General features: G+C 38.9%; 1 protein-coding gene across 1 annotated transcript in view; it reads left to right on the forward strand.

Annotated features, from left to right (window-relative positions):
• Positions 1–21554, forward strand: part of upf3a (UPF3A regulator of nonsense mediated mRNA decay) — a 28799-nt gene extending 7245 nt beyond the window's left edge. The window contains exons 2-10 of the mRNA XM_051926077.1: positions 798–904; positions 2329–2435; positions 2978–3076; positions 3347–3457; positions 9361–9416; positions 11142–11300; positions 12272–12429; positions 13309–13603; positions 19550–21554. Coding sequence (XP_051782037.1) covers positions 798–904; positions 2329–2435; positions 2978–3076; positions 3347–3457; positions 9361–9416; positions 11142–11300; positions 12272–12429; positions 13309–13603; positions 19550–19714 — 1257 coding nt within the window. The 3' untranslated portion in view covers positions 19715–21554. The remainder of the gene's footprint in view (positions 1–797; positions 905–2328; positions 2436–2977; positions 3077–3346; positions 3458–9360; positions 9417–11141; positions 11301–12271; positions 12430–13308; positions 13604–19549) is intronic.
• Positions 21555–26739: the final 5185 nt, after the last annotated feature.

Consider the following 26739-nt stretch of genomic DNA (forward strand, 5'->3'; position numbering starts at 1 on the left):
TGATGCAAGGAGCCATGTTTAGAGGTGCAGATCTCTTTCACTTTGGGGTCAGACGTTATCTTTTTGGTATGAATATTGGCTTAATATAGCTGGCTGGGAATATGCAAGGCTGACTTACTGTAATTAAGGTTGGGATCCTTCCTTTCACAGGACAATTCTGCAGTGTCGCTGATGCATCACTTGTAATGATGAACAGTGAACTATTAGAAGGGCTCTCAATTCCCAGTGAGGTGGTATTTGTAAATGCCTGCAGTTTTTGACCCCTATATTCGGTAGGTCTTGTCCATCATTGTGAAAAGCCGTGGTTTAAGCCATAAGGATAAGATTTAGAAATGTAAAGCACTTTTAAAAATTTATTTGATTAATAATTTTTAATTAATTATTTTGATGAATTTTTAATTTATTTCATCTAGTCAACATTTTGACTGGGTTGCACTGAAAATTGCAGAGATGTTAACTAATCATTTTAACAGTGACTCAGGAGTAGAACAGGGTAATTTTTCCTATTTATTGTGTGTTGTAAAAGGTGACTAAAAGAGACTTGAATCAGTAAGGACATCTGCTGTGCTCCAGTCATGAAGGACAATTGGTTGCAACTCAGAAACCTGGATAAACCCAAAAATAATGCTGAAAAAAGCAATCTCACATTGGCAGAAAATTGATGAAATAGTTTCTTCGTTTAACTCAGCTACAGATTTCTAGTATTGTAATGGGTATTTCAGTATAATGCAGATTTTAAGAATTAAACAGAATTAGTATTTTATCTTTATGGCTTGGTTTTACTTATTATTTTACAGGTAATAATTCGACGTCTGCCACCAAACCTTTCTAAAGAGCAACTTGAAGAACAGTTAAACCCATTGTCTGCTTATGATTATTTTGAATTCTTCTCTGCAGATCAGAGGTGAGCATAAAGCTGAATTGTCAATAGTAGGTTTTTAAATTTGAATGTAAAAAAGAAAACATTTTCCATTTAACACTGTGTTTTTAACAAAGTTTTATAGATTTTAAATTATTAATCATAGGTTATTATGAAATAAAGTGGGATTTAAATTTGACAGTTGCAATGGGTGCTCCAATTTTTTTTGTATAACTTAACATCCTCAGACACACTTAGTCCAAGACAGTTTCACTAAGGGCTGGAACATATCCTGGCAGCACTAGGCACAAGACAGGAATCGACATTGCAAATGGTACCATATCTAGGGCCTATTCACACACACACCTATGCTCATATGGGGCCAGTATACTAATTTCTGAAGGACATAGAAGGAAAACTTACACAAACTTCAGGAGAAAGCACAGACTCCACTTGGACAAGGGCCAGGTGTGGGAATGAAGTCCAGGGTGCTTGTTCTATGATTTAGCTAAAATTGCAGAATGCTAAAACCCGTGAAGACTTCAAAAATTCTTTAGAACAGTAAATGGTCTCTTTGTGAATGACATTTAAAACTTTAACCATTCGAGACTTAAAACCTAGCAGTTCTTCCTGTTTCTTTTTTTGTAACTTTTTTTTTTACTGTTTGAGATACACTTTGGTCATCAGTTAAGAAAGGAAACTCTATGTCAGGGGCAGTGGATTTGTATTACTATGTTACACAGAAACTTTCTTAAGTCATTTTATTTGTTTTTTTTTCAGGATATAGCCTTATTTGTATAATACAAAATAATTGAACTTGCTGTTTGCCACAATGACACCAGTTAGTATGATGACTGTGAAACCTTTATAGTTCCAGAGCTGCATATCATTGACAAATCATCTTTATACACCTTTTAAATTCTGTATTTTCCTTGTTTGTGGATGAGATAATGCTATTAAACCATTATCATACCTGAATGACAATTCTGTTTTTTTTTCTTTACCATTATAAATTATTTTGTTGCTTTTAAATTAGTATAGTTGTTCAAAATTTAGAAAGTTCGATGAATATCTTTACAGCAATCCCACTAATTAGTTTTTTTACTGTTTGGTTCAGCACAACTACACTGTTTTTCTGTTATAGAATACACATACAATTATACTTTATTGAAACTGTAGCAGTAGTAATTGTTCAGAAACTAGTTGCATGTTACTGGAATGCCTTCCACTTGGTAAGTCTTGGAACTCTTTTCCTTGATAAAGTTAAAAGTTACACAACTAAGTGTTATCATTCTGTGAATGGAATATTTTTGCGTGATTTTTTTTTTTGATTTCTTATGAAAAATACCTAATTTAAATTAAGTTTAATGCTTTCTCATTTCCATTTTTTCTTGTACTAAGTGCACAAATCGCCATCGTCCACTGCATTATCCAGTTATACATAATTCTTCTTATATTGTCTATTCCAGCCTTTATCCACATCTTTTCTCAAGAGCATACATCAATTTTAAAAATCCAGAAGACATTGTTCTATTCCGAGACCGTTTTGATGGATATGTTTTTATTGACAACAAAGGTATAATACTTGTTCCTCAAAAGTAATCTGCAGACACGGTGCAGAAAAGAAATAATTTGCAGCAAAAGCGTAAGATAAAATATATACTGTCCTTAGAGTTATGTACAAAATCTTCACCTAATATTAGCATTTGGTAGAAGACCTGAAAACATTCAAAAATGTGTAAGAATAAAAGAAGTCAGGAAGAGGGTAAATACTTTTTCATAACAATTTATGTGACTATGTGTTGGTATTAGAAAATAATGTACTTAATATATAACATATTTATATTTATACTAAATATTCCGTATGTTAAAGTGTTCTTATATTTTTATTAATCATCCTATACGTTTAAATGATACGTAACATACAGTATTAAGACAAAGAGAAATCTGTAATATCAAAATTGTATTTTACTTGCTTTAAAAACATTTTTTTATGAAAGAATAATCCCTGGCCATTTGTGGCAACAGTTAGTATCTTTGTAACATATAGTGAAAAAGATAATGATGCATTGTTTTCATTGCTAACCTTAAAAATCTTAAAGATATGTTTTGCTTTAGGTCAGGAATATCCTGCCGTTGTAGAGTTTGCACCTTTTCAAAAAGTATCCAAGAAGAAGCTAAAAAAGAAAGATGCCAAGGCTGGAAGTATTGATGAAGGTAAATGTTTCAATAATACTGAAATGCTTATTAATACTATTTCACTCTAAATATTTTACAAATACAGATTATAACAATGTGCGCTGGAGATTCCTTTCAGAAGTGTGTTGTCTGCAAGTGAACATGTTTCATATGCGCAAGAGTGTGTACTCCAGTTTAATGTAGAACTTCTTATTTCTTGTTTCATTTTGGTTTCTGGTTTTTATATTTTTGCTGTTATGTTTTTACACTTATTTTCAAGTATTATAACTTTAATACACATTTTTCCAGATCCTGAATACAGAAAGTTCTTGGAAAGTTATTGTGGAGATGATGAAAAAACTATAGCAAATCCTGAAACATTGCTTGGAGAGATTGAAGCAAAGACTAGAGAACTTATTGGTATGTTACGTGCACTAAGAACATGAAGAGAACTGTACAAATGGTCAGTTGTAACTGTAGGATGCTATATTGTAACAATTCTCTCCATCCAGTGAGGGATGAATGCAGGAATAACACAGATATGCAAAGTAAACTGAACAGAAGCAAATTTCTGATGCCCCTCTAGAAATTTCTACATGAGTCTTGAATACTTACCTAGCAGATGGCAGCCTGCTCAATGTCCTGCATCTCATGTAAGCCCTTATTACATCTGACAAAGACTACTCTCTCTTTCTCTCTCTGTCTCTCTCTGTAACCCTCTCACACACACATAAACACACACCCACACACAAGCAGTTCTTTGTTCCAGTGAGCCCTTGCCTAACTGAAATCCAAACTCAAAGACTCACAGACTTGCATAGGAGTCACATCCAGGTAAGCCAGGTGACACTTCCTGCTCCTCAACAGGTCAGAAGGTAATGACAAGGTTCTGGCCAATGTTCCACTTAGTCCCCACTTCTGAAAGGGCAACATTTCCCACTTCTGAGTAGAAATCTTGCAAGGCCTTCATGATCCCCACTATTTCTAAAGTCAGTCACAGCTTACCATTCTCGAATTGCCTGCCTAGTGTCCTTAGAGAAAATCACACTTTTTCCCTTAAGTTATACTTCACTGTGTCCTCCACTATTAACCATTCTGTACATTTGCAGGGCATACCACCTCCTGGCGGTGCTTGTTTTCTTGTTTTGGCATGTGTATATTGTGGAAGATCGGGGGTCGGATAGCCCCCTAATCCAGAAACAGACAGGCTCAGCAACACAAGAGCCCTAAAAGCACACTTTTTATTTTCTTCTCTTTAGTACACAGTGCACAAATCACCAATAACAATTACTCAGTCCCTTTCTTTCTTTCTTTCTTTCTTTCTTTCTTTCTTTCTTTCTTTCTTTCTTTCTTTCTTTCTTTCTTTCTTTCTTTCTTTCTTTCTTTCTTTCTTTCTTTCTTTCTTTCTTTCTTTCTTTCTTTGCCACCTCCACACGAGCTCTGCCCTCCACCTCCCGACTCCGGCTCCTTGAATGGAGTGAGGCGGCCTCCTTATATTGTACCTGGAAGTGGTCCAGGTGCTTTCCCTTTAACTTCGGGCAGTACTCTTGAGTGTGGTGGAAGTGCTGCATGGGCACCCAGAAGTACTCCAGGTGTTCCAGTTTGACCTGCTTTGCATGTGTATCGCCCCAATGTTTTTTGAATTCTTTACGACGTTCTACTTTGTCTCTTTCCGGCCCCCAAGCTTTTTGCATTCTTTTCTCTCCAATGCTTTTGGGTCTCTTTTCGACGTGCTGATCTTTCTTCTTCATTTAGTCGTTGACGTGTCATCTAGAATGTATCAAATTTTCAAGACCTGAGAGCAAAGGATGTGTGTCTGCACACTCACTACAACAACTGAGAGTTTAGATGACCGTGGTCTTGTTTGGTTGTAAGTAGGGCGTGACTTGCAAAAGTCATCGTCTCATAGGACATGCTTCCAAAGGTTGTAAGTATAACTAGACTTGACATGAAAGTGTCTCTCTTCAAAAGATCTCTCTTCAAAAGATCACGTCTCGTCGCCGGAAAAGAAAGTCTCATCTTATTCCAAGATTTTTTTATAATAGATATATATATATATATATATATATATATATATATATATATATATATATATATATATATATATATATATATATAGTGGACAATATATATACAGTGGAGCCTCGGTTCACGACCATAATTCGTTCCAAACCTCTGGTCGTAAACCGATTTGGTCGTGAACCGAAGCAATTTCCCCCATAGGATTGTATGTAAATACAATTAATCCGTTCCAGACCGTACAAACTATATGTAAATATATTTTTTAAAGCATTTTAAGCACAAATATAGTTAATTACACCATAGAATGCACAGTGTAATAGTAAACTAATGTAAAAACATTGAACAACACTGACACAAACACCCAGGCTCCCTGCTCAGCTGCACACGCAGGCTCACTCTCTCTCAGCAGCACGCCAGCCCCCCCCCCCCCCCCCTCCTCTCAGCTGCACGCGCAGGCTCTCGCTCTCTTTCTCTCAGCAGCACGTGAGCCCCCCCAACCTCTCTCTGTAACAATGCAGCAGTTCGCTCTATAGCCTTACAATCCGATTGCTGTATAAACACCTTTTAAATGAGTTTTAAGCACAGGGAAAAAAAGGAACATTTGAACAAATCCGAACTTTATTTAAAAGCCAACCAAGAAAGTAACATTACAGGAGTTCAAGCTAATAGCATTACAACCCGTTCGCTCTAAACACACTTTTTAAATGAGTTTTAAGCACAGGGAATAATGAACATTTGAAAAAAGAGAAAAGTAACATTGCAACACTTCTCATAATTAAGTCTCAATAATTCTCATCACTCCTCACTTGCTTAGAAGCCATGGTTAACTCAAAACCACACGAAATACTGTAGAGCACAAAGAGTTCACAGGTAAAGCACGCACGTCTGACTGAGAACAATGAACAGGGAGAGGCTGAACACGTGCTTAAATACAGTAATCGTCGCGTACGAACCGGAAGGGAAATGAAATAGAGCACAAAAAGTTCACAGCGAAAGCACACACGCACGGAGAACAATGCAACACATGCGGCGCACAAACCGAAAGGGAAACTGGCTTGTTCATATACCGAGTGTGTGGTCGTGAACCAAGGCAAAAGTTTGGCGAACTTTTTGGTCGTAAACCGAGTTGTACGTGTACCGAGACGTTCGTGAACCGAGGTTACACTGTATATAAATATATATATATATATATATAGTGAAATGTATAAAATGACGTTCCAGCTCACCAAATCCCAAACACAAACAGGCTCAGGGGACACAAACTAAAAAGTAAAGAGCCTTTATTAGTGGGAAACTCTTCACAGTACGTGTTTACTACTGTCACAACCACAAGTATATGCACTAAAGAAGATGTACAGCACAAATACAATTCTTGTCCCCTTTCTTTCTTGGGTCTCTGCTCCCTCCAGTCCTCACAAGCCTTGTCCTCCTACTCCCGACTGCAGCTTGTCTCTGTGAGGCAGGCAGCGCCATTTATTTTATCTGCCCTGGAAGTGATTCCGATCTTCTGCACACATGGTCCATCACACTTCTGGGAGATGCAGAAACCCCATGCCAAAGGCCTCTTAGGCCTTGCAGCACCCCATCATGGCACCCACAGCACCGAACAGGGCTGAGTTAAAGAACTCCAAGTCCCATGGTGCCCTCTGGGAATCTAGGGCACCACTGTAACCCAGGGAAGCTGTCCGAAAGAAGCTGCCTTCCCCCATTCTTACATTTCTTGGGCATTCCGTCTAAGTTGGACTGCTGGCCGTCCCTTACAATATATATATTGTGGGAAGCGGCCTGGACACAGACAGATGGACATAATTTTAAAGTCCAACACACACGTTTATTTACAATTAGTGAAGCACAACCCAGTACCGCAGCACCAATCACCCCAATAGTCCAGGCCAAACCACAGTATGCCTTGTCTCTTCAGGCCGCCTCTTTCCTCTCCCAGACCTCATCCTCTTCCACCCAACTCCAGTCCTGAATGAAGGGAGACGGCCCCTTTTATTGTCCCCCAGATGTGCTCCAGGTGTGCTCCGGCAATCTTCCACCGACACGCCCTAGTGTGGCGGAAGTGCTGGCTGTATCCCCGGAAGCACTCCGGGTGTCCCTGCTCCTCTTCCCCCCAGCACTTCCTGGTGTAGCGGAAGTGCTGAGGTCCAGGGCTCTCCAGGCATTGGGGTGCCCCCTGGTGGTGACCATGGGCCCCTACAGGGTCGAGCTTCAAAGCTCTGTACCCGTGGTCCCCATAGCAACCAGGGTGGTCGCCCCCTCGTGGTCTGGAGGAGGCGTGAGCCCTCCTCTGGTCCTCCTGGGCGTCCCGACTGGGTACCACCCACAGCCGCGTGCAACAATATGTATGTGTGTGAAAATTGCATATAGATGAAAATCGGAGAGAGAGAGAGAAAGAGAGAGAAAAGACACTTAAGTTTGAAGCTTCCTTTTTTGGTTTGCAAAGTAATCAGACTTAGCCCAGTTAAGTGACTGAACCTTGCCTTTTCAGTGAAGCTGTCAGCACCCAAGGTATAGACATAAATCACACCATACTCAAATGAAATTGCTGAAAAATATATACCTGTATGTAAAGGTTTTGTATATCCATTAGACTAGAAAAAATTACAAAGACATTAGCCTGGGGCAGCAATGAACCACAGTCAGACCCATATTGTCAGTTTATCCAGGAGTGACCATTCTTCCAAATTTGTTTAAGACCCAGGCATAAGATCTGTAGTCATGACTCCATTATTAGAAATATATTGAGGAACTTAAATGGTATCTATGCCAGAAAAATAATGTTGAAATAATGGCTCTCTAATTATATTCTGAGGGCTTGTCCTAAGGTTGCCAAAATACACCTGTGTGATCCTCAAAAATTCTGCTAGAGTTTATGGAAAATGAGCCAAAGTTAAACTTTCCCACATAAGCCCAGTTATGTGTGCAGTAAAGCTAAAACTGTGTTTTACAGTGAGAATTGCATACCACTTGTCATGTATAGTGCTGCTGGTATTGCAAGAATCATGGTTATTGAATGCTTTGTTGCATTATGGACTTGCATATCTTATTGTTATTGAAGGAAACATGATAAATGCTTTGTATCAGTAGATTTGTAGGAGAATGTCAGGCCACCTATTCTTGATCTAAAGCAGATAAGTCAGACAGCAAGACAATGATCCAAAACACACAACTAAGTCTATATTGGAAAAAACAGAAATGCCCTAGTCAATGTCTAGATTAGAGTGTCACCAACTGATTCACAAAAAAACATAAATGTTGCTAAGTAGGAGAATCAGCCAAAACGTGAGAAACTGGCCAGTGCCTGTAGGAAATATGTTGCCATAATTATGTTTAGTTACAGCAGCTGGTAAGTTTTTACATGGAGTATTATATAATATTTTTTAATAAATAAATTACTTAAGTACCATAATTTTTTATTATTTTTTTGTCATAGATAATCTAACATTGGCAGTTATGAGATCTTATAACATTGAAAAATATGGGTAATGCTTTAATTTAAATACTGCAAAAATGCATGCATTACACATTTACTTTTATGTAACAAGACCTTAACAAATTATTCTTTTGGTCTTAATTACACTTTTAAAGCAACAATATAGCAGCTATTCATCTCTGTGTAGCATGGCATATTAAGAGCCATTCATACACGTCTACATGAATATGGCCGGCTTATGAATACAACGGATTCGTTGTTCATATACTGAATTATGCAATATCAAGAGAAATAGATCTCACTTAAACCACTTTTGACTGTTCCAAACAGAAGTTATGTTAGTAGGCCACATTACAGAAGGGAATAACCCATTTACTGATGCTTTATAAATGTAATTAAGACCAAAAGAAGTCTTTATTAAGGTCTTGTTTTGTAAGAGTAAATGTGTTATAGATGCATTTTTGCAGTACCTAAACTAAAGTGTTACCAAAATATGCAATAATAAAAAAAGAATATAATTTTCAATTTTTAAAACTTTTAATCATAAATAGTCTGCATATTCCAAACAACTTATTAATCAGCTTAATTTATATATGAAAGACGGTCTCTTTTTACAGTGAAAAGAATCTGTCTTAAAAATTTAAAGACAACTTACCATATTTTTTAAGTAGATCAGCAACTTACTTAATGCAAATAAAACAATTTTTTATAAGAGCATTGCATATGTAAAAGACATATTGACTGTTAAAATGGATTAAAGTTGATATTCAGTTAGCTGTAACACTCGTTTTTTTCAGATCTTCATACTTACTGTATATTAAGATCTTCTTAAGCTTATATATACATATATATTATTTTACAGCCAAAAGAACAACTCCTCTTCTAGAATATATCAAAAATAAGAAACTGGAAAAGCAAGTAAGTACAGTATATTCTTCCCATGAGTTAAGCAACCAATTTGTACATATGTAAACAACACAAACAGTAAATACTTTGTAAGCAATAAAACATTAAAAAAAAGAAAAAAAATGTAAGCAATAATGTCTCTAAAAGAAAATGTATATGAAAACTGCTACCGAACAGAAACTAAAGCACTGTTGACAGCAGAAATTGGAAAATGCAGCTGTTGAAAAGTGAAAATTCCTTGAAACAAATGTCTAGAATGATTAAAGAAATATTGTATGCTGAAAGAAATCTTCCTGAAGTGAACAAGCTCATCAATACAACGGAACCAAAGGCTTATCCTGACAGCATCAAATGCAAAACAGAAACTAGTTGTGTACAACATACCTGTCTGTTATAAGGCATGCCCACACTCATTCAGAACAAATTTGAATTTCACAGTATACTTAATCTTATCTTTGTGCTATGGAGGAAAAAAGTCCTGTTCAAGTCAAAGAGAAAATGTAAACACACTGTAGACACCCAAAGGGAAATCAAACAAGGATCCAAGAGTGACTGTGCTACCCATAGTGCTTTCATAATAGTTTAGTTTAAAAAATAATGTACAGAAAAAAACTATTGTACATGCAATTTACAAAACTAATCAGTCAACCTGCTAGCCAATCTATTCTGTAAATGATAATTAATAAAGCTTCTTACTTAAAATGTACATGTAATAGTTACTTGCTTCAGCTGATCAACAGCTAACAATATTCAGTAACTGGTAGCTGACATCATAAGTAAGCTGTACGTTCACATAGTAGTTGGCCTTGCTGAATGTGTTTTGGATAGATATTCCAGTGTGAACATGTATGCAGTTAAGTGGATCTGTTTTTTTGGAACATAATGAAATCATTGCTTATATTTGCCAGACTGAACTTTTGCATGGGAAAATTGTTTTTAATGGCATTTAAAACATTTGTATGACATGACAAGATAGTTGGTGCAGTTGCCAGTACAGCTGCCTTATAGCTGCATAAATGTGGGTTCATATTCAAGCCTGGTCAATATCTGCTTGGGCATGTTTGTTCCAGCCTTGTACTTAATGCTCCTGGAATGGATAGATGGATGAAGGGAGTATTTGGATCATGAAATAATAGGAAATTTCACCTTTGATCGCTTGGTGTATCATGAAAATCAAAGAAGGTAATTCTTACACACGCACCAGTTATTGCTGCTGCCAAACAGATCTGGCATCCTTGGTTTGTGCTCATCCATTGTCTTTGTGGAGTTTACAGGTTCCCTTTTTATCTCTATAGATGCACCATTTTGTGCTTAAGTTTTCCTCCCACATCTCCAAAAATGTGCATGGTAAATGGATTAACAACTCTAATTTGGCCATAGTATAAGGTTAGTGTGAATATATAAGAGGACCCTGCAATGGCCTTACACCCTTCTTTGATGCTGGGTAATTAACTGGGAAAACAAAACTATTAAAACTCTTTATTTATATTTGTCTTTTTGGTTTTGAGAAGTTCTAAAGGTTGTGCGTAGGAAAAATAATTTCGCATGTGGCAAAAGATGATGTGTGCAGACATTTCAATAAAAATGTTCTTGCATCAACTTAATGAAAAAATGTGTGCAATAGAATATTTCCAAAGCAATGTCTTTCTATTTGTTGGAAACTGTCCCCTTTGCCATACTAAAATGTTTCCATTGCCCAATAGTTTTCCCTTAAAAATGTTTGTTTATATTTTGCAGCGAATCAGAGAGGAAAAAAGAGAAGAAAGACGACGCAGAGAGCTTGAGAAAAAGCGAATGAGAGAAGAAGAAAAGCGGAAACGCAGAGAGGAAGAAAGGCGTAAAAGGAAGGAAGCAGAGAAGCAGAAGAAACTGGCAGAAAAAGAAATAAAGATAAAGGTCTACATAGTTTTATCTCTGCTCTCTCTCTCTCCCTCAAACATGATTAATCCAAATCAGTATTTTCAGAGGGTTAGTCTATCCCAGCCACACTGGGTAAAAAGAACAGCCCTGAACAGGGTGGTACTCCATCCCATGGCCTACTCACACACACACAAAATTGACCAAAGCAGAATCATCTTTTAACCCAACCTTATAGTGCCATCCTAATTGTTATTCTTTAGGAATGAATTGAAAAAAGGAGTGTTTGCAATTAATCCATAAGCCCAGAAAAAAATGCCTTTTTATTTACCCATTCATGTATTTTTTGTATTTCTCGATTTTGCACCTGAAACTTTCCTGACTAAAATCGCAAGAAGCCAATTTACACTCATTTTTCCAAAATACTAATTGAAGTTAGGATTAAACTCCATATTTTAAAATTTATGCTGAAATACCTAGTCAAAGAGTTGTATCTCTTAAACATTTTTCTGGATTAAGATATCTGTTTATTTGCCTTTAGCCTTTGAGTAAAACACTGATTAAAGTGTGATTTTTTTAGGTTGCTCAGTGTTTCAGCTGCATTTACATTCTTTCCATGCACTCACATGAGTGTTACTTCATTTCTGTTCCTCCTATATATTTAACACCTACATGTTAATTTAGTACTTAAAGCTGTTCTGGAATAGAAGAGTGTGGGTATGTGTGTGAGCATGCCCATGAAGGACCTTTGTACCACCCAAAGATGGCTTCTGTGTTGTGCCTAATAATGTCACAATAAATGTCAGCGTCATTTAACCCGGTTGTGGAAGAAAAGTGATTTCAGAAAATTAATGAATGGATACTACAAATATTCCTATAGTTTATATGTTTTTAGTCATCTTGCTGTATTAAATAATGTACATGTATTTTCATCTGTGTCTTCTGTTATATCATATTATCAGTTCATTTTTCAAAAAAACAGACTAACCAGTTCCTTTTTTATGTCCTAGCTCCTCAAAAAAACTGACAAAGATGATGAACAGGATTCAGAGAAGCTGGATGATAAAGGGGAAGTAGAACCCGAAAAGGGAAAATGGGATAAAACTTCAGTTTCTAATAATTTAAAATGTAAACACATGGACAGCATAAATAAAGAACAAAAAGAAAAGTAAGAATTTGGATGGGGTCTGTTGGTTGTTGGCTGGTTCTGCTAATATAACAAATATTGTGGCACATTTTAAGACCAATGCCAGTATTTACAAGTTTCAATTTGGTACATTACTCATTTATTAAAGGGTAAAAGTAAGATCAAGTTTCAGTAACTCTTGTTAGAAAACAGTATATAAATTATTTTTATATATTGTGTAATAATGTTTCATTCATGCATCCATTTTCCTAACCCGCTTATCCACACCAGGGTCACAGGGCAGCTTGAGCCTATCCCAGCAATCATCAGGCACAAGGCTGCATCGATACCTAAACAGATGGCTAGTCCATCATAGGATGAACACACACACCTCCACTATGGCCAGTTTAGAAACATCAGTTCACTAAACCTGCATGTCTATGAACTGTTGTATGAAACTTTGAGTGCCTGTAGGAAATCTAGACTGACACAGAAAGAACATGCAAACTCCAGGCAGAGAGTCTCCTTATTGCAAGTATCACTGTGCCACCGTGCCACCCATGTTTAACCCTTTAAATATGATTTATTGAAAGAAGTTCTTATTTGTGAAAAAGATGTTAGGTTACTTGAAAACTCTATGTTGACCACGAGAGAGCGTGGGAATGAGTGTGAGTGTACCTTGAGATAGCCAGCCACCTTGGTAAGGGTTTCTTCTCACCTTGTGCCCAATGCTACTAGGATGGGCAAAATTTATCTTGAATAAGTATGTTAAAAAATGGATGGATGGTTGCCTTGCAAAAAAAGAGCACAGTACAAATATCTTATATAACCTCTTGTACATATGATAGTCTCTTCTATAATTTATAAAATCAAATAGCATTTCCATGCTGACTTTGATAGTTTCATTATCTCCTGTTTTAGAGGTCTGACTGAAAGTGACAAGGAGCAACGGGAGCATGGACGGAGACTGAGAGAGAAAGACCCCGACAGGCAAAGATGTCGTGACGATGAGCATAAAAGACAGAGGCACCACTATGAGTTTGACAAATTTATGAGAAGAAAGGAAGAAACCAAATGGGGAAAGGGGTTCTGCCAAGACAGGATTAAGAAAGATATTTACACGAACTATTCGTATTGTGTGGACATAAGTGATAAATTGGGGAAAGATGATCGCTGTGATGATTTAGCATCCAAAAAGGAGCGAATCCGTAATAAGGTGAATAAATCAGTGTTTTTTTTCCTTACGTCAGAAAATATTTTAAATGATTATTTTTTAAATAAGTAAAGAGCATTTATAAGGAACCATGTTAGACTATTATTGCTTTTATTCATTGAAGAATATCACATTTGAAAAATTGTTTTGACTTAACATTCAGATTGCACTATGCCAGTGTAGTGGTTAACACTACTATCTTGTAGCTCCAGGAGAGCCTTGATTTATTACCTAAACTGACCTCTCCCTGAGTGCAGTCTGCATGATTTCACTTTTAACTTTTTTTCTTTTATTATGTGGGGTTTTTTTTCGCTCTAGGTTTCTTTCTGGACTCCAAGGAATGACATGCTAGGTTAACTATTGACTCTAAATGGTCTGATATGATCTGCATGAGTGTGTGTGCACTACAATGAACTGAAATCCAGCATAGCCCTGTTTCCTGCCCTATGCTGAATGCACCCAGGATAGTCTCTAGCTCCCAGCAGCCCTGTAAATAGTGTATTTATAAAACTGATCAATGGATGGATGAAGGTTCACAGACATTGCTTTTCATTATTTGTGATAATTTTATTCTTGGTGCAACACATTACAATATGCTGATTCAAAAGTTCAGGGGAGAGCAGATGTTTGGAGTTTAATGTAGCTACTAAATGTGTATAACTCTGAAGGAAAGACAATATAAAAGTAATGTTAGAACAGGTATTTTGTTATATATTAACATTCAAATTTAACATCTTCAGACACTCCAAAGGCCTGTTCAGGGTTAGGGGCAAATAATATTGTACTTGTATAACTGCAATGTAAATAGGCCTTCACCTCAATCACTCACGTTTAAGTTCTCCCACAGATAAGTTGGGGCTTGATTTTACCATGTAATTTCCGGTATTTTATAATGTTGGTCGTATAAGTCGAATGCGGACAACTCACGCTATTGATCCAAGAGATTATGATATGCTAACGCCCACCTGAGAGAGTAAATGAAAAATAAGTGTCATATTTTTGAACAGGCGTATAAGTCGGGGTCTGGTTTTATGAACAATTTTTTGGGTTTCAAGACCTGACTTATACGTGAGTATATACGGTAATTCTTCGTCTATTCGTCCATCAATTTTATGACTTGCTCAGTTCACGTAATGACAAGGGGACTGAAATTCTGTCCTATCAAAATCAGGCACAGGACAGAAACCAGTGTTGGTCAGGCCCCTAGTCCATTACATGGCACCTTAAATAATTTTATTATTATTATTATGAATGTTGATGCTTAGATAAGAATTGCTATCTCTGTTATGTAAACAAGCAGACAATAATCACTGAAAAAATGTCACCCTTAGGACCACTCAATCTTTTACTATGCGTGATAAAAATAATTTATGATTGATTTAAAATTGCTACAAATCACAACTCACAATTACCCCATTATATTGTGTGGTTGAGGAAATGTCTACCAGGAAGAAACAGTGAGGCTTATTAATTACATTTACTTCTTCTAAAACGCCCTTGGTTCTTTTATAACCATACTAGGGGGCTCCGCCCCCTGCTCGCTTCGCTCGCCAACCCCTGGCGTTGGGGAATGACAAAGAGTGAGATGTATGAATTAGATATAGAATAGTGTGCAGGTTTGGATGATGCCTATATAAATACAAAATAGAGTGTTTGGCACAGAGTAATGTTTTATTGGAATATTTCTCTGTATACAACATTAGTAGTAAAGATGGTGTCTTGTCTTTGAATGAGTCTTCCTTGGCATGGATCATTTTTAAGTTTAACTTTAATGTGAGATGAACGTCGAACACATGAGAAGGCAACATAAAGTTGTCCATGTCCAAAAACGGGTTCAGAGAGGTAGATGCCAACTTTGTCCATGGTTTGTCCTTGTGATTTGTTGATGGTCATGGCAAATGCAGCTTTAATGGGGAACTGTCGGTGTTTCAATGTAAAAGGTAATTCTAGGTCAGAACTCGTAAGGTCAATTCCAAGAATGAGAACAGTATTGTTAGCATGTGAATCTGAAAGAACTGTTGCTTGAATAACATCGTGTGTTATGGTGTTGACGACTAACCGTGTGCCATTGCATAAACCCTGTTTAGTGTTAAGGTTTCTTAATAGCATGATTATTGTTTCGTTTTTAAGGGTAAGGTTGTGTTGTGGTCATCCGTCCGGGTTAATAGTGTTTAAATATTCTAAGGGGAAATTCAGATGTTCATTGTCGTCATCAGAGTCAACTTTGTCAGAGCTTAGAAAGAGCCGTGTCTCTCCAGGAAGTAATGAAATGACCTGGTTAATAATGTGATTAACATTAATATTTTTTGGACATAATATAGTGCGTTGTGTTAACCACATATGCGAAAGTAGTATGGGCCATTGCCTTTTGGTGGCCTGATATGTACTCCGGTAGATGCAAAAGCAAATGAACTATTGTAGGATCTAATGCAGTTCATAAAGTTTTTACTTTCAGGCACATCGTTAGTTAGAAGCTTCTGTAGATATTCAGGATATGAATGTAAAGGAGGCAGTCTAATCTGCCCCTTTTGACAACAACGTGTAAATTCATTATTTGTATTGCTAGTTGTTTCTTCTGTGAAGTTAAGTGAATGACAATGATTGCAAATGACATTCATTAATCCCAATGAATTTTCCTCAATAGTGGACTCATTATTGAAAGCGTTGTCAGCCAACTGGCGTAAGCGTTTAGCAGACGTCTGGCGTTGATGTCTGTGACGGGCATGCTTTGCTTGTGGTGTTTGAGTGCCGCGTTGTTGCATGTCCATTATTTGTGACGCGCTATTTTTGATTTTTAATTGATTCGCCTCCGCTTTGCGCAAAGTCCGTTTCACTCTACGTCGTGCATTGTTTGTATTGAGCCTTGTCCGTTTTTGTATGTCGGTCAGTTGAGCTTTCTGCTTTTTGAGTCCTGCTTGCTTGTTTTCTGGCCGGTCATATGCGCATTGCTTTGCTCCCTTTTTTGTATGTCTGAGACGCGAGCTCTTTCTTTTGAAATCGTGCTTGTTTCGATGCAGCACTTTGAGACGCGCGCTGTATGCATCTACGTTCAATGTGTCTGTTCATTTGGGCACGTCTCTGTAACGGGGTTACTTGAGCTTTGCGTTTTTTGATCCGAGACATTTTTTCTCACGTATTTTCCGAAGCGCGTTGTATGCGCCGCCGTGTATTTGTTTGGTTTCATTCGTGTTCGTGTGTTTGGTCCCGTTATCCGATCCGAATCGTTTTGTACCCGTGACCGTGTATGCATGACTTGTTTGTTCCTCAGCGTGCGAAATATGTATAAGTAATAAGGAGGATCGCACTCACTGTTAATATGGAGCCTTTTCTCCAGTTGAACGGTTAATAGTGCTTTATTTTAATGAGATCCACCTATGCTGCCTAGTGTGAAGGTTTTGAGATGACGTATGTTTAATATGGACGTTTCCTTTAGATATGTGGCTTTGGGTGTCACTTCTTATTGATTTGGGGGGGGGGGGGGGGTGTGGGTGAGGATTGTTGTTGCGCGAGCGTCTTCTTTCGTTTTGTGTTCCAGGGGCTTGTTGAATCCCCCTCTTTGTGTGTGTCCCGTCCGTTGCTTGTAGGGTGTGTGGGGTGGTTTTGTGTTCTTTTTTTTTGTGTTCCAGGGGCTTGTTAAATCCCCCTCTTGGTGTGTATCCCGTCCGGTGCCTGTAGGGGGGGGAGCCTTGCTGTTGTGCGCGAGCGTCTTCTTTTTTTTTGTGTGCTAGTTTCGTGTGCAATGGGTTTCGTGCGGTGCCTGCCTTTGACTACTTTTTTCTTTGCCTTTTCCTTTCGGCGTCTCATTTCTTTGTCCTCTTTTTTCTTTGCTCACTGGTTTTTTCTGTGGTCTTGTCCGCCTCTCGCGGCCCTTTCTTGCGCCTGCGCAGTACCTCTTTTTGCAGCTACGGCCCATGGCCGGATGTGCCTGCGTCCATCATCCGGTTTAGCATTCTCGGTTAGTAATATGGATCCTGAGCAAGAGTGACTCAGCAACACTATAAAATGTGATATCTGTTTTGTCCTGCTTGTGAAACAAACAGCCGGACACACAACGAAGGTTTGGGGCAGCCAACTGTATAGTTTCCCTGGCTGCAAAAGGCTTACATTTGTGGAAATGTTTACAGGTTAAAGTCCAAAGTATGGAGGATGGAGACTTTTTAAGGCGGTTCAAAGGAAGTGATGTCATCAGGGCTGAACTGGAAGTGACGTCCTCGGGGCCGGGACAGAAAGTGATGTCCTTGGACTGTAATCAGACACAGGCAGAATTTCTCGTGTTTGATCTGCCATGGAATTGCCATTTTCTGGTCCCTTTGGTTAACTCCCAAATGCATGTGTGTGACATGCTTCACACTGTTTCATCATGCTTTGGCTCTACCACCTTAAGTTTCCTTTTTCATTTTCTCAGTATTTTTTTTATTGTGTGTGCACACAACATGCTGCAGAAAGTGCATAATGCTGAATGTTGATTAGCACTGTGAACTTAGTTTTGACGTTTGGCCATGGCTGTTTCAAAAAATCAAAGGTTTTTATAAAAAATGCAATGCAGAATGATCAGTTTGGTTCTGATTTATTGTTATGTGTATGAAGTACAATGAAACTCTTATGTGCACACTTCATCAACATACACCACACTGCCATATGACGTGAATCTTAATCCATAAACTATAAAAAATAATAACACAGAATGTAATAGGTGAAAGTAGGCACAGTTTAAGAAAAAAAATCATTGTATGATTTGAGTGCATATCTGTAGTTAAACCACAGTGTTTGTATGTGATTCAGTTAGTGTGCCAGCATTAACTATAAAAATATGATTTGAGTTCACATGGCATAAGAAAATAATTTGATTTGAGTACTAATGTGTCATCGGTGCTGATGCACATTGTGAATCATTGCAGATGCATACTCAAATTAGATGATTTCATATTATATTGACAGATCTGCCGCTACATCAGACAGAGAGTCGTTTGTTACAAGCCATAGCAAAATATAACCTCAGAAGAAACAGAGACAAAAGTAAGATAATATGCAGTGTGAAGCTACAAAAATTTGGCAAATTAGGTGTGGGTTTTTGTTTTCATGTTTTGACCCTGGCCCCAATAATTTTTTATTTTATTTTAAAAATGGCATTAAAGTTCTGTTTTTTTTTTTTTTTTACTTTCTCGTAAATGAAGTGTAAGGAAAGTATTGTAATTGTCCAAAAATTTGATGTCAATATTTTGCCGAATCTCGATGTTTTAGACCTCCCTGTCTTTCTCGTTTTCGAAGTGTAGGGAAATTATTAGAATCCTCCAAAAATTCCATTTCGGGATTTTAATGAATCTTGACATTTTAGACCACCCAGAGTCCGTCAATACCATTTTTGGAATTATGTCTGAGTGTCTGTGTGCATGTGTGCATGTGTGCGCGTGTGTGTGTGTGTGTGTGTGCGTGTGTGCGTGTGTGTGTGTGCGTGTGCGTGTGTGTGTATATGTAAAGATGATAACTTGTAAAGATGATAACACTTTCATTTAGGTCAACCAAATTTTGCATACAAGTATTAGGTACAAAATGTGGATTTCTGTCAACTTTTGAGATATTTCCGGAAGTGGTGCTTTAAATTTTATTAATGCAGCTGCAGAGTCCGATTTATTCAACTTTACTTTCATTATAATTGTTCAGTATATTAATTTAATTTGATTTGTTGTTGATGGTTCTTTAATATACATAATATAAAAATATAATCATTGTCTTGCAATTTACTCCTCAAATATCCATCTCCATATCTGAGTATACGAGAAAGTCTCAGGGAGACCATTCCTGATTTTTTTAAACACATAGCCATAGCCCTCATAATTTACCTTCTTCTTTTAGACATAGTAAGCGGTGCTTTTCTGTATTATGTTTTACTGAATCCCCACGAAATTTGCTTATGGACATTCTTCTCTGGTATTTTTTATGTTTTTGCAGGACCGGCCAGCAATGCAGTTGTATCAACCAGGAGCTCGCAGTCGAACACGTTTGGGGTCTGGTGATAAAAGTTATGAGTGTTCTAACAAATCTCCAGATCACATCTTTGAGAGAAAGTATGATGCAGCTGCAGGAACTGGATCACAGAAAAGTGAAGATGAGTAATTCATTGTGTTGTTTGAGTATAATGGCACCATCAATTGTTTTATGACAGTTAAGAAAATATTTTATTTTGATATATGTTTAATTTCAATTGGGAAATTAAATAAATGGTTTAAATTAATCATACACTCAGTGACCACTTTATTAACTTTTCAATGCTCTTCCAAAACATCTGATTATGTGCCTACAACTCAGTGTATATACTATATAGCACACAGACAGTCAGTCAGTCATTTTCCAACCCGCTATATCCTAACACAGGGGTCTGCTGGAGCCAATCCCAGCCAGCAAGGCAAGAACAAACCCAGGCAGGGTGCCAGCCCACCGAAGGGCACACACACACACCAGGGACAATTTAAGATCACCAATGCACCTAACTTTCATGTCTTTGGACTGTGGGAGGAAGCCAGAGCACCCAGAGGAAACCCACACAGACACGGGGAGAACATGCAAACTCCACACAGGGAGGACCAGGGAAGCAAACCCAGGTCTCCTTACTGAGAGGCAGCAGTACTACCACTGCACCACCGCACAGCACACAGACATGGTCAAGAAATTTAGATGTTTAGTGAAACATTAGAAAGGACAGGACACATGATGAAACGGACTTTGCCTGTTTTAAGGTTGTTGATGCCAAATGTGTTGGCTGTGGCTTCTCAGAAGCAGTTGACCTACTGGGACTTTCATGTACAACAATCCCCGCAATTTACAGAGAATGCTAAGATAAACAAAATTATTCAGTGAATAGAAGTTGTATAGGCAGAAACATCTTGTTAATAAGAGAGGTCAGAGGAGAATGGCCAGGCTCATTAATGCTAACCGGTAGTCCTCAAATACTCTGTTAACAGCTTTTAACAAAAAAGTAGTGTGTAGGCAGGTATTATTGTACTCAGTGTGTCAGAACATGAAACACACGGGCTATAGCAGTGTAAAATTGCTGTGAGCTAAGAGCTGGAAGATACAATGGGAATATGATCACCAAAACTGGGTGTCTGAACATTGGAAAGGTGTCTCCTGGTTTTACAAATTTTCAGCTGTTTCAGCTGCATCATGGGGATTAAGAGGTCAACATTTGACATGAAGTGCATGAATCCTCGGTTCCGTCCTGCCTGAATCAATGGTATAGGCTGGTGCAGACAATGTAACATTATCTTTGTTTGGCATACACTGGTCCTCTTAATACCAGTTGATGATCATTCGAAGGCAACAATAAACCTAAGCATTACTGTTGACCACATGCACCCCTTTTTCAAATTAGTACCTCAAGGAGGATAATGCAAATGCATCAAACATGACAGTAAATTCAGTTTACTGCAAGATCTCAGTCTCATAGGGCACCTTTGGAATGAGGTGGAACAGGAAATCTGCAGCATAACTGTATGGCTAAAAATTTTGCAGGAACTGCACGATGCTGTCAAATCAGCAGGATCCAAAGCTACAATGGAATATTTCTAGCTCCTTGTTGAATCCATGTTTCAAAGAAATCAAGCTGTTCTGGAGACAAGAGAAGGTCCTACCAGTTCTAGGTTGGTTTACTTAATAAAGTGGCCACTGAATGTTTATACTCTGCTTTAATTGGTACATGTGAAACCACTGAAAAGTTTATGATCCCACATGTAACTCTACCAGCAAAATGATTGTCTTCAATGTTCATTTTTGCCAAGAACACATCACGCAACTATGAAATGCCATTTTTACCTGCTTGTTGATATATATACTTCACCCCTTAATGTACTGTGTGACCATTGATAATCCATTTTGTTGTTATGGTAAATATTGTCAAACTATATTGCTTAAAATATAAAAAATAAATTTTGTGAGAAAAAAAAGTAATTTCAGTTCCATATCTATTCATATACTGTACCTAAGATATTTTAGTTGTCATTCTTTGACAGAAGTGATGAAATTGCATAGAACAGGAGAAGAAGCATCTAAACCAGCCACATGGGATGCACAAACCAGTGTGTTCCTTTGTGCCAGTCCCCAGCCTGGATAAATGGGGAGGGTTATGTCAGGAAAGGCATCTGGTGTAAAATTTTGCCAAATCAATATGCGGACAACAATACAAATATCAATACTGGATCGGTCGAGCACTGGGTTAACAACGACCGCCACCAGTTCTGTTAGTCAACAGGGTGCTGTCGGAAATTGGGCTTCTGTTGGCCGAAGTAGAAGAAGGGGAAGAAGAGGGGGGAGACATGTCCAGAGGCAGGAGGAGAGGAGGAAGGTAAAGAGAGTGGAACTGTGGGTAGGAACTATGAATGTTGGCAGTATGACTGGTAAGAGGAGAGAGTTAGATGATATGATGGAGAGAAGGAAGGTTGATATATTGTGTGTGCAAGAGACTAAATGGAAGTGGAGTAAGGCCAGGTGGATCGGAGGTGGATTAAAATTGTTCTATCATGGTGTGGATAGGAGGAGAAATATAGTAGGGGTTGTTCTGAAGGAACAGTACGTCAATAGTGTTCTGGAGGTGAAAAGAGTGTCAGACAGAGTAATGATTATGAAGCTGGAAATTGGAGGTGTGATGATAAATGTTGTTAATGCATATGCCCCACAAGTTGGGTGTGCAATGGATGAGAAAGAAGATTTTTGGAGTGAGTTGGATGAAGTGATGAACAGTGTACCCAAGGGGCAGAAAGTGGTGATTGCAGTGGATTTCAATGGACATGTTGGTGAAGGGAACAGAGGAGACGAGGAGGTGATGGGTAGGTATAGTGTCAAGGAGAGGAATGAAGAAGGTCCAAGGATAGTGGATTTTGTCAAAAGGATGGACATGGCTGTGGTGAATACGTATTTTAAAAAGAGGGAGGAACATAGGGTGTTCATATAAGAGTGGAGAAAGATGCACACAGGTAGATTACATCCTATGCAGAAGAGTCAATCTGAAAGAGATTGAAGACTGCAAAGTAGTGGCAGGGGAAAGCGTAGTTAAGCAGCATAGGATGGTGGTCTGTAGGATGACGTTGGAGATCAAGAAGAGGAAGAGAGTGAGGGCAGAGCCAAGGATCAAATGGTGGACGTTGAAAAAGGCAGACTGCAAGGTTGAGTTTAGGGAGAAGGTGAGACAGGCACTGAGTGATAGTGAGGAATTACCACACAGTTGGGAAACTACAGCAGACGTAGTAAGTGTGACAGTAAAAAGGGTGCTTGGCGTGACATCTGGACAGAGGAAAGAGGAAAAGGAAACCTGGTGGTGGAATGGGGAAGTACAGGAGAGTATACAGAGGAAGAGGATGGCAGTCAGAGAGATGCAGAAAGTAGACAAGAGTACAAGGAGATAAGGTGCAAGGTGAAGAGAGAGGTGGCAAAGGCTAAAGAAAAGGCGTATGATGAGTTGTATGAGAGGTTGGACACTAAGGAGGGAGAAAAGGACCTGCACCGATTGGCTAGACAGAGTTACCGAGCTGGGAAAGATGTGCAGCAGGTTAGGGTAATAAAGGATAAAGATGGAAATGTACTCACAAGCGAGGAGAGTGTGTTGAACTGATGGAAAGAATACTTTGAGATGCTTATGAATGAAGAGAACAAGAGAGAGAAGAGGTTGGATGATGTGGAGATAGTGAATCAGGAAGTGCAACGGATTAGCGAGGAGGAAGTAAGGACAGCTATTAAGAGGATGAAGAATGGAAAAGCCGTTGGTCCAGATGGCATACCTATGGAAGCATGAAGATGTTTAGGAGAGATGACAGTGGAGTTTTTAACCTGATTGTTTAATGGAATATTGGAAGTGAGAGGATGCCTGAGGAGTGGAGAAGTGTACTGGTGCCAATATTTAAGAATAAGGGGGATGTGCAGGAATGTAGTAACTACAGGGGGATAAAATCAATGAGCCACGGCATGAAGTTTTGAGAAAGAGTAGTGAAAGCTAGGTTAAGAAGTGAGGTAATGATTAGTGAGCAGCAGTATGGTTTCATGCCAAGAAAGAGCACCACAGAAGTGATGTTTGCTCTGAGGGTGTTGATGGAGAAGTATAGAGAAGGCAAGAAGGAGTTGCATTGCGTCTTTGTGGACCTGGAGAAAGCATATGACAGGGTGCCTCGAGAGGAGTTGTGATATTGTATGAGGAACTTGGGAGTGGCAGAGAAGTATGTAAGAGTTGTACAGGATATGTACGAGGGAAGTGTGACAGTGGTGAGGTCCGCGGTAGAAGTGACGGATGCATTCAAGGTTGAGGTGGGATTACATCAGGGATCGTCTCTGAGCCCTTTCTTATTTGCAATGGTGATGGACAGGTTGACAGACAAGATTAGACAGGAGTCCCCGTGGACTTTGATGTTTGCTGATGACATTGTGATCTGTAGTGATAGTAGGGAGCAGGTTGAGGAGACACTGGAGTGGTGGAGATATGCTCTAGAGAGGAGAGGAATGAAGGTCAGTAGGAACAAGACAGAATACTTGTGTAAATGAGAGGGAGGTCAGTGGAATGGTGAGGATGCAAGGAGTAGAGTTGGCGAAGGTGGATGAGTTTTAATATTTGGGATCAACAGTACAGAGTAATGGGGATTGTGGAAGTGAGGTGAAAACGAGAGTGCAGGCAGAGTGGAATGGGTAGAGAAGAGTGTCAGGAGTGATTTGTGACAGACGAATATCAGCTAGAGTGAAAGGGAAGGTCTACAGGATGGTAGTGAGGCCAGCTATGTTATATGGGTTGGAGATGGTGGCACTGACCAGAAAGCAGGAGACAGAGCAGGAGGTGGCAGAATTAAAGATGCTAAGATTTGCATTGGGTGTGACAAGGATGGACAGGATTAGAAATGAGTACATTAGAGGGTCAGCTCAGGTTGGACGGTTGGGAGACAAAGTCAGAGAGGCGAGATTGTGTTGGTTTGGACATGTGCAGAGGAGAGATGCTGGGTATATTGGGAGAAGGATGTTAAGGATAGAGCTGCCAGGCAAGAGAAAAGGGGGAAGGCCTAAGTGAAGGTTTATGGATGTGGTGAGAGAGGACATGCAGGTGATGGGTGTAACAGAACAAGATGCAGAGGACAGAAAGATATGGAAGAAGATGATCCGCTGTGGCAACCCCTAACGGGAGCAGCCGAAAGAAGAAAAAGAAGGAGAAGAAGCATTTATGGGTCACCATGCAGTGTGTCTGCTTACAATGAGTCTAACATTAAGGCATTGTGGGGACAACTTCATGTGTGCCAAGAGCTAAGAAATCAACTTGCAACGAAGTACATCCCATCTAGAGAACATCTGGGGACCTGAGATTTTTTTTTTTATTTTGTATCAAATCGCTCTTTCTCTCCTGTCCCATATGCAGTGCATTATTATACATACAGCATAGTTAAAACAGAAAATTGCAAGCAACAAAAACGCAGTCATAATGCTGATCGCAAAAATGGCATACAATATGTACACAGAAATACTCATGCCACTTGACCTTTTGGTATTACTCCTGCCAATTTGTATGGTATTGATTTATCTATCTCTGATCATAAGGATATTTTGTTTGATATGCTTATCCTTGGTCAGTCACACAGTCAGCAATCAATTTGTAATTTCAACTTTAGGAAGATGTAAAATATCAGTGCTACTGCTCTTGTAGGTACATTGAAGCAGAGTCCTCCTGAGACTGGTGTTTCTTTATCGCCTGCTACCTTAGTTCTTCATTATGACTATATGCTTTCAACTAGTCTGGATCATCTTGCTCCACTTAAAACTTGTGTGACATTTCAGCACTCTGCCCTTTGGTTTTCTCCTGTGATGCGTCACATAAAAGCTTTTGGGCAAAGCCTTGAACACCTTAGTAGGAAAGCAAGTTTAGTTGCCCATGCAACTGCCTCTAAGGAACATGTCACCCACTACAAGTAGGCACTACAGAGAGTTAAGACGGTTTACTATACTACAGGTAAAATTCCGTTATAATGAACTCCCAGGGACCTAAAAAATATTTCGTTGTAACAAATATTTTGTTGTAATGAGATTCTGTATTTGTTACTATAGTGCTTTCTTTAACTTGTATCCAGGCGTTTGCAATCATTTCAATAGCTTCTTTCGCCGTTACTTTTAATCTCCTCCTGCCTACAAGTTATGCTAACGAGAATTTTTGTCAGCATTTCCTTGTGATAATACACTTTCAGGGTGCGAATGATGCCCAAATCCAATGGCTGAAGTGCTGCCATGCAATTGGGTGGGAGGTATTCAAAGCGAACATTATCTGAATGTGGAAGCATGTTGTGGGCAGCACAGTTACCAGTCAGGGGCTGAATCATTATTTCTTCTTCATATTGTGAGGTTTCTGAACTCTTTTGAGACCCCCCACTCCCCACCCAATGGGAACGACATGCTGAAGTGCGTCCTGAAGCGCGATTGCAGTGTCTGTGGAAGATTGTTTGTCCATTGCTGAGACAGGGCAATAGGAGGCTCACATTGCTGCAATGAAGTGCCACAGAAGCAAATCAAAAAAGATCGGGGTCACGCTGTAAGTCCCTGTCTTGCACCCCAAAACATGAGGCTTAGTCTCAGTACTTTAGCAAAACCAGCTTTATTCAGCTTGAAACAGGAATGGCATAGTTATTTATTGTAGCGTGATCTGTCACTCTGCTATACACAGACATAGCAGTCAGGCAGGATCGTGGCCAGATCAGTGATCAAGTAATCCTGTTACAGTATCTGCATTTGCAATTTACGTGCTCCTAACCTTGCATCACCCATCGAGATCTTTTCTGTTTACTTTGGCGGAGAGATGCAGCATATCTTTGAGCCTGCTATTGCCCCATACAGACACGGAGATCACACTTCGGGATGCTCTTCGGCTTGCTGTCTAGTTGGGGGAGGTCCCAAGAGAGTTTGCAAACCTCACATTTTCTTGAATGAGTGCCGCATTAATAGGAATGTTTCTTGAATGAGCATCACTGAACCACATAAAAATGGCTTTTTTGGAGTCTTCAAATGCAGCAGTTCACATACATTTGCAACCTGAGATTTTTCTTCTTTTTTTGCTCTGTCTTTCAAGAAAGTTAACAGTGTTGATGGCGAAATTCCGAATTCACTGGCAACATCTATTTTCTTTTTGCAGCAAT

The sequence above is a fragment of the Erpetoichthys calabaricus genome, chromosome 4 (assembly GCF_900747795.2).
Source record: "Erpetoichthys calabaricus chromosome 4, fErpCal1.3, whole genome shotgun sequence".
NCBI classification, from domain to species: Eukaryota; Metazoa; Chordata; class Cladistia; order Polypteriformes; family Polypteridae; genus Erpetoichthys; species Erpetoichthys calabaricus.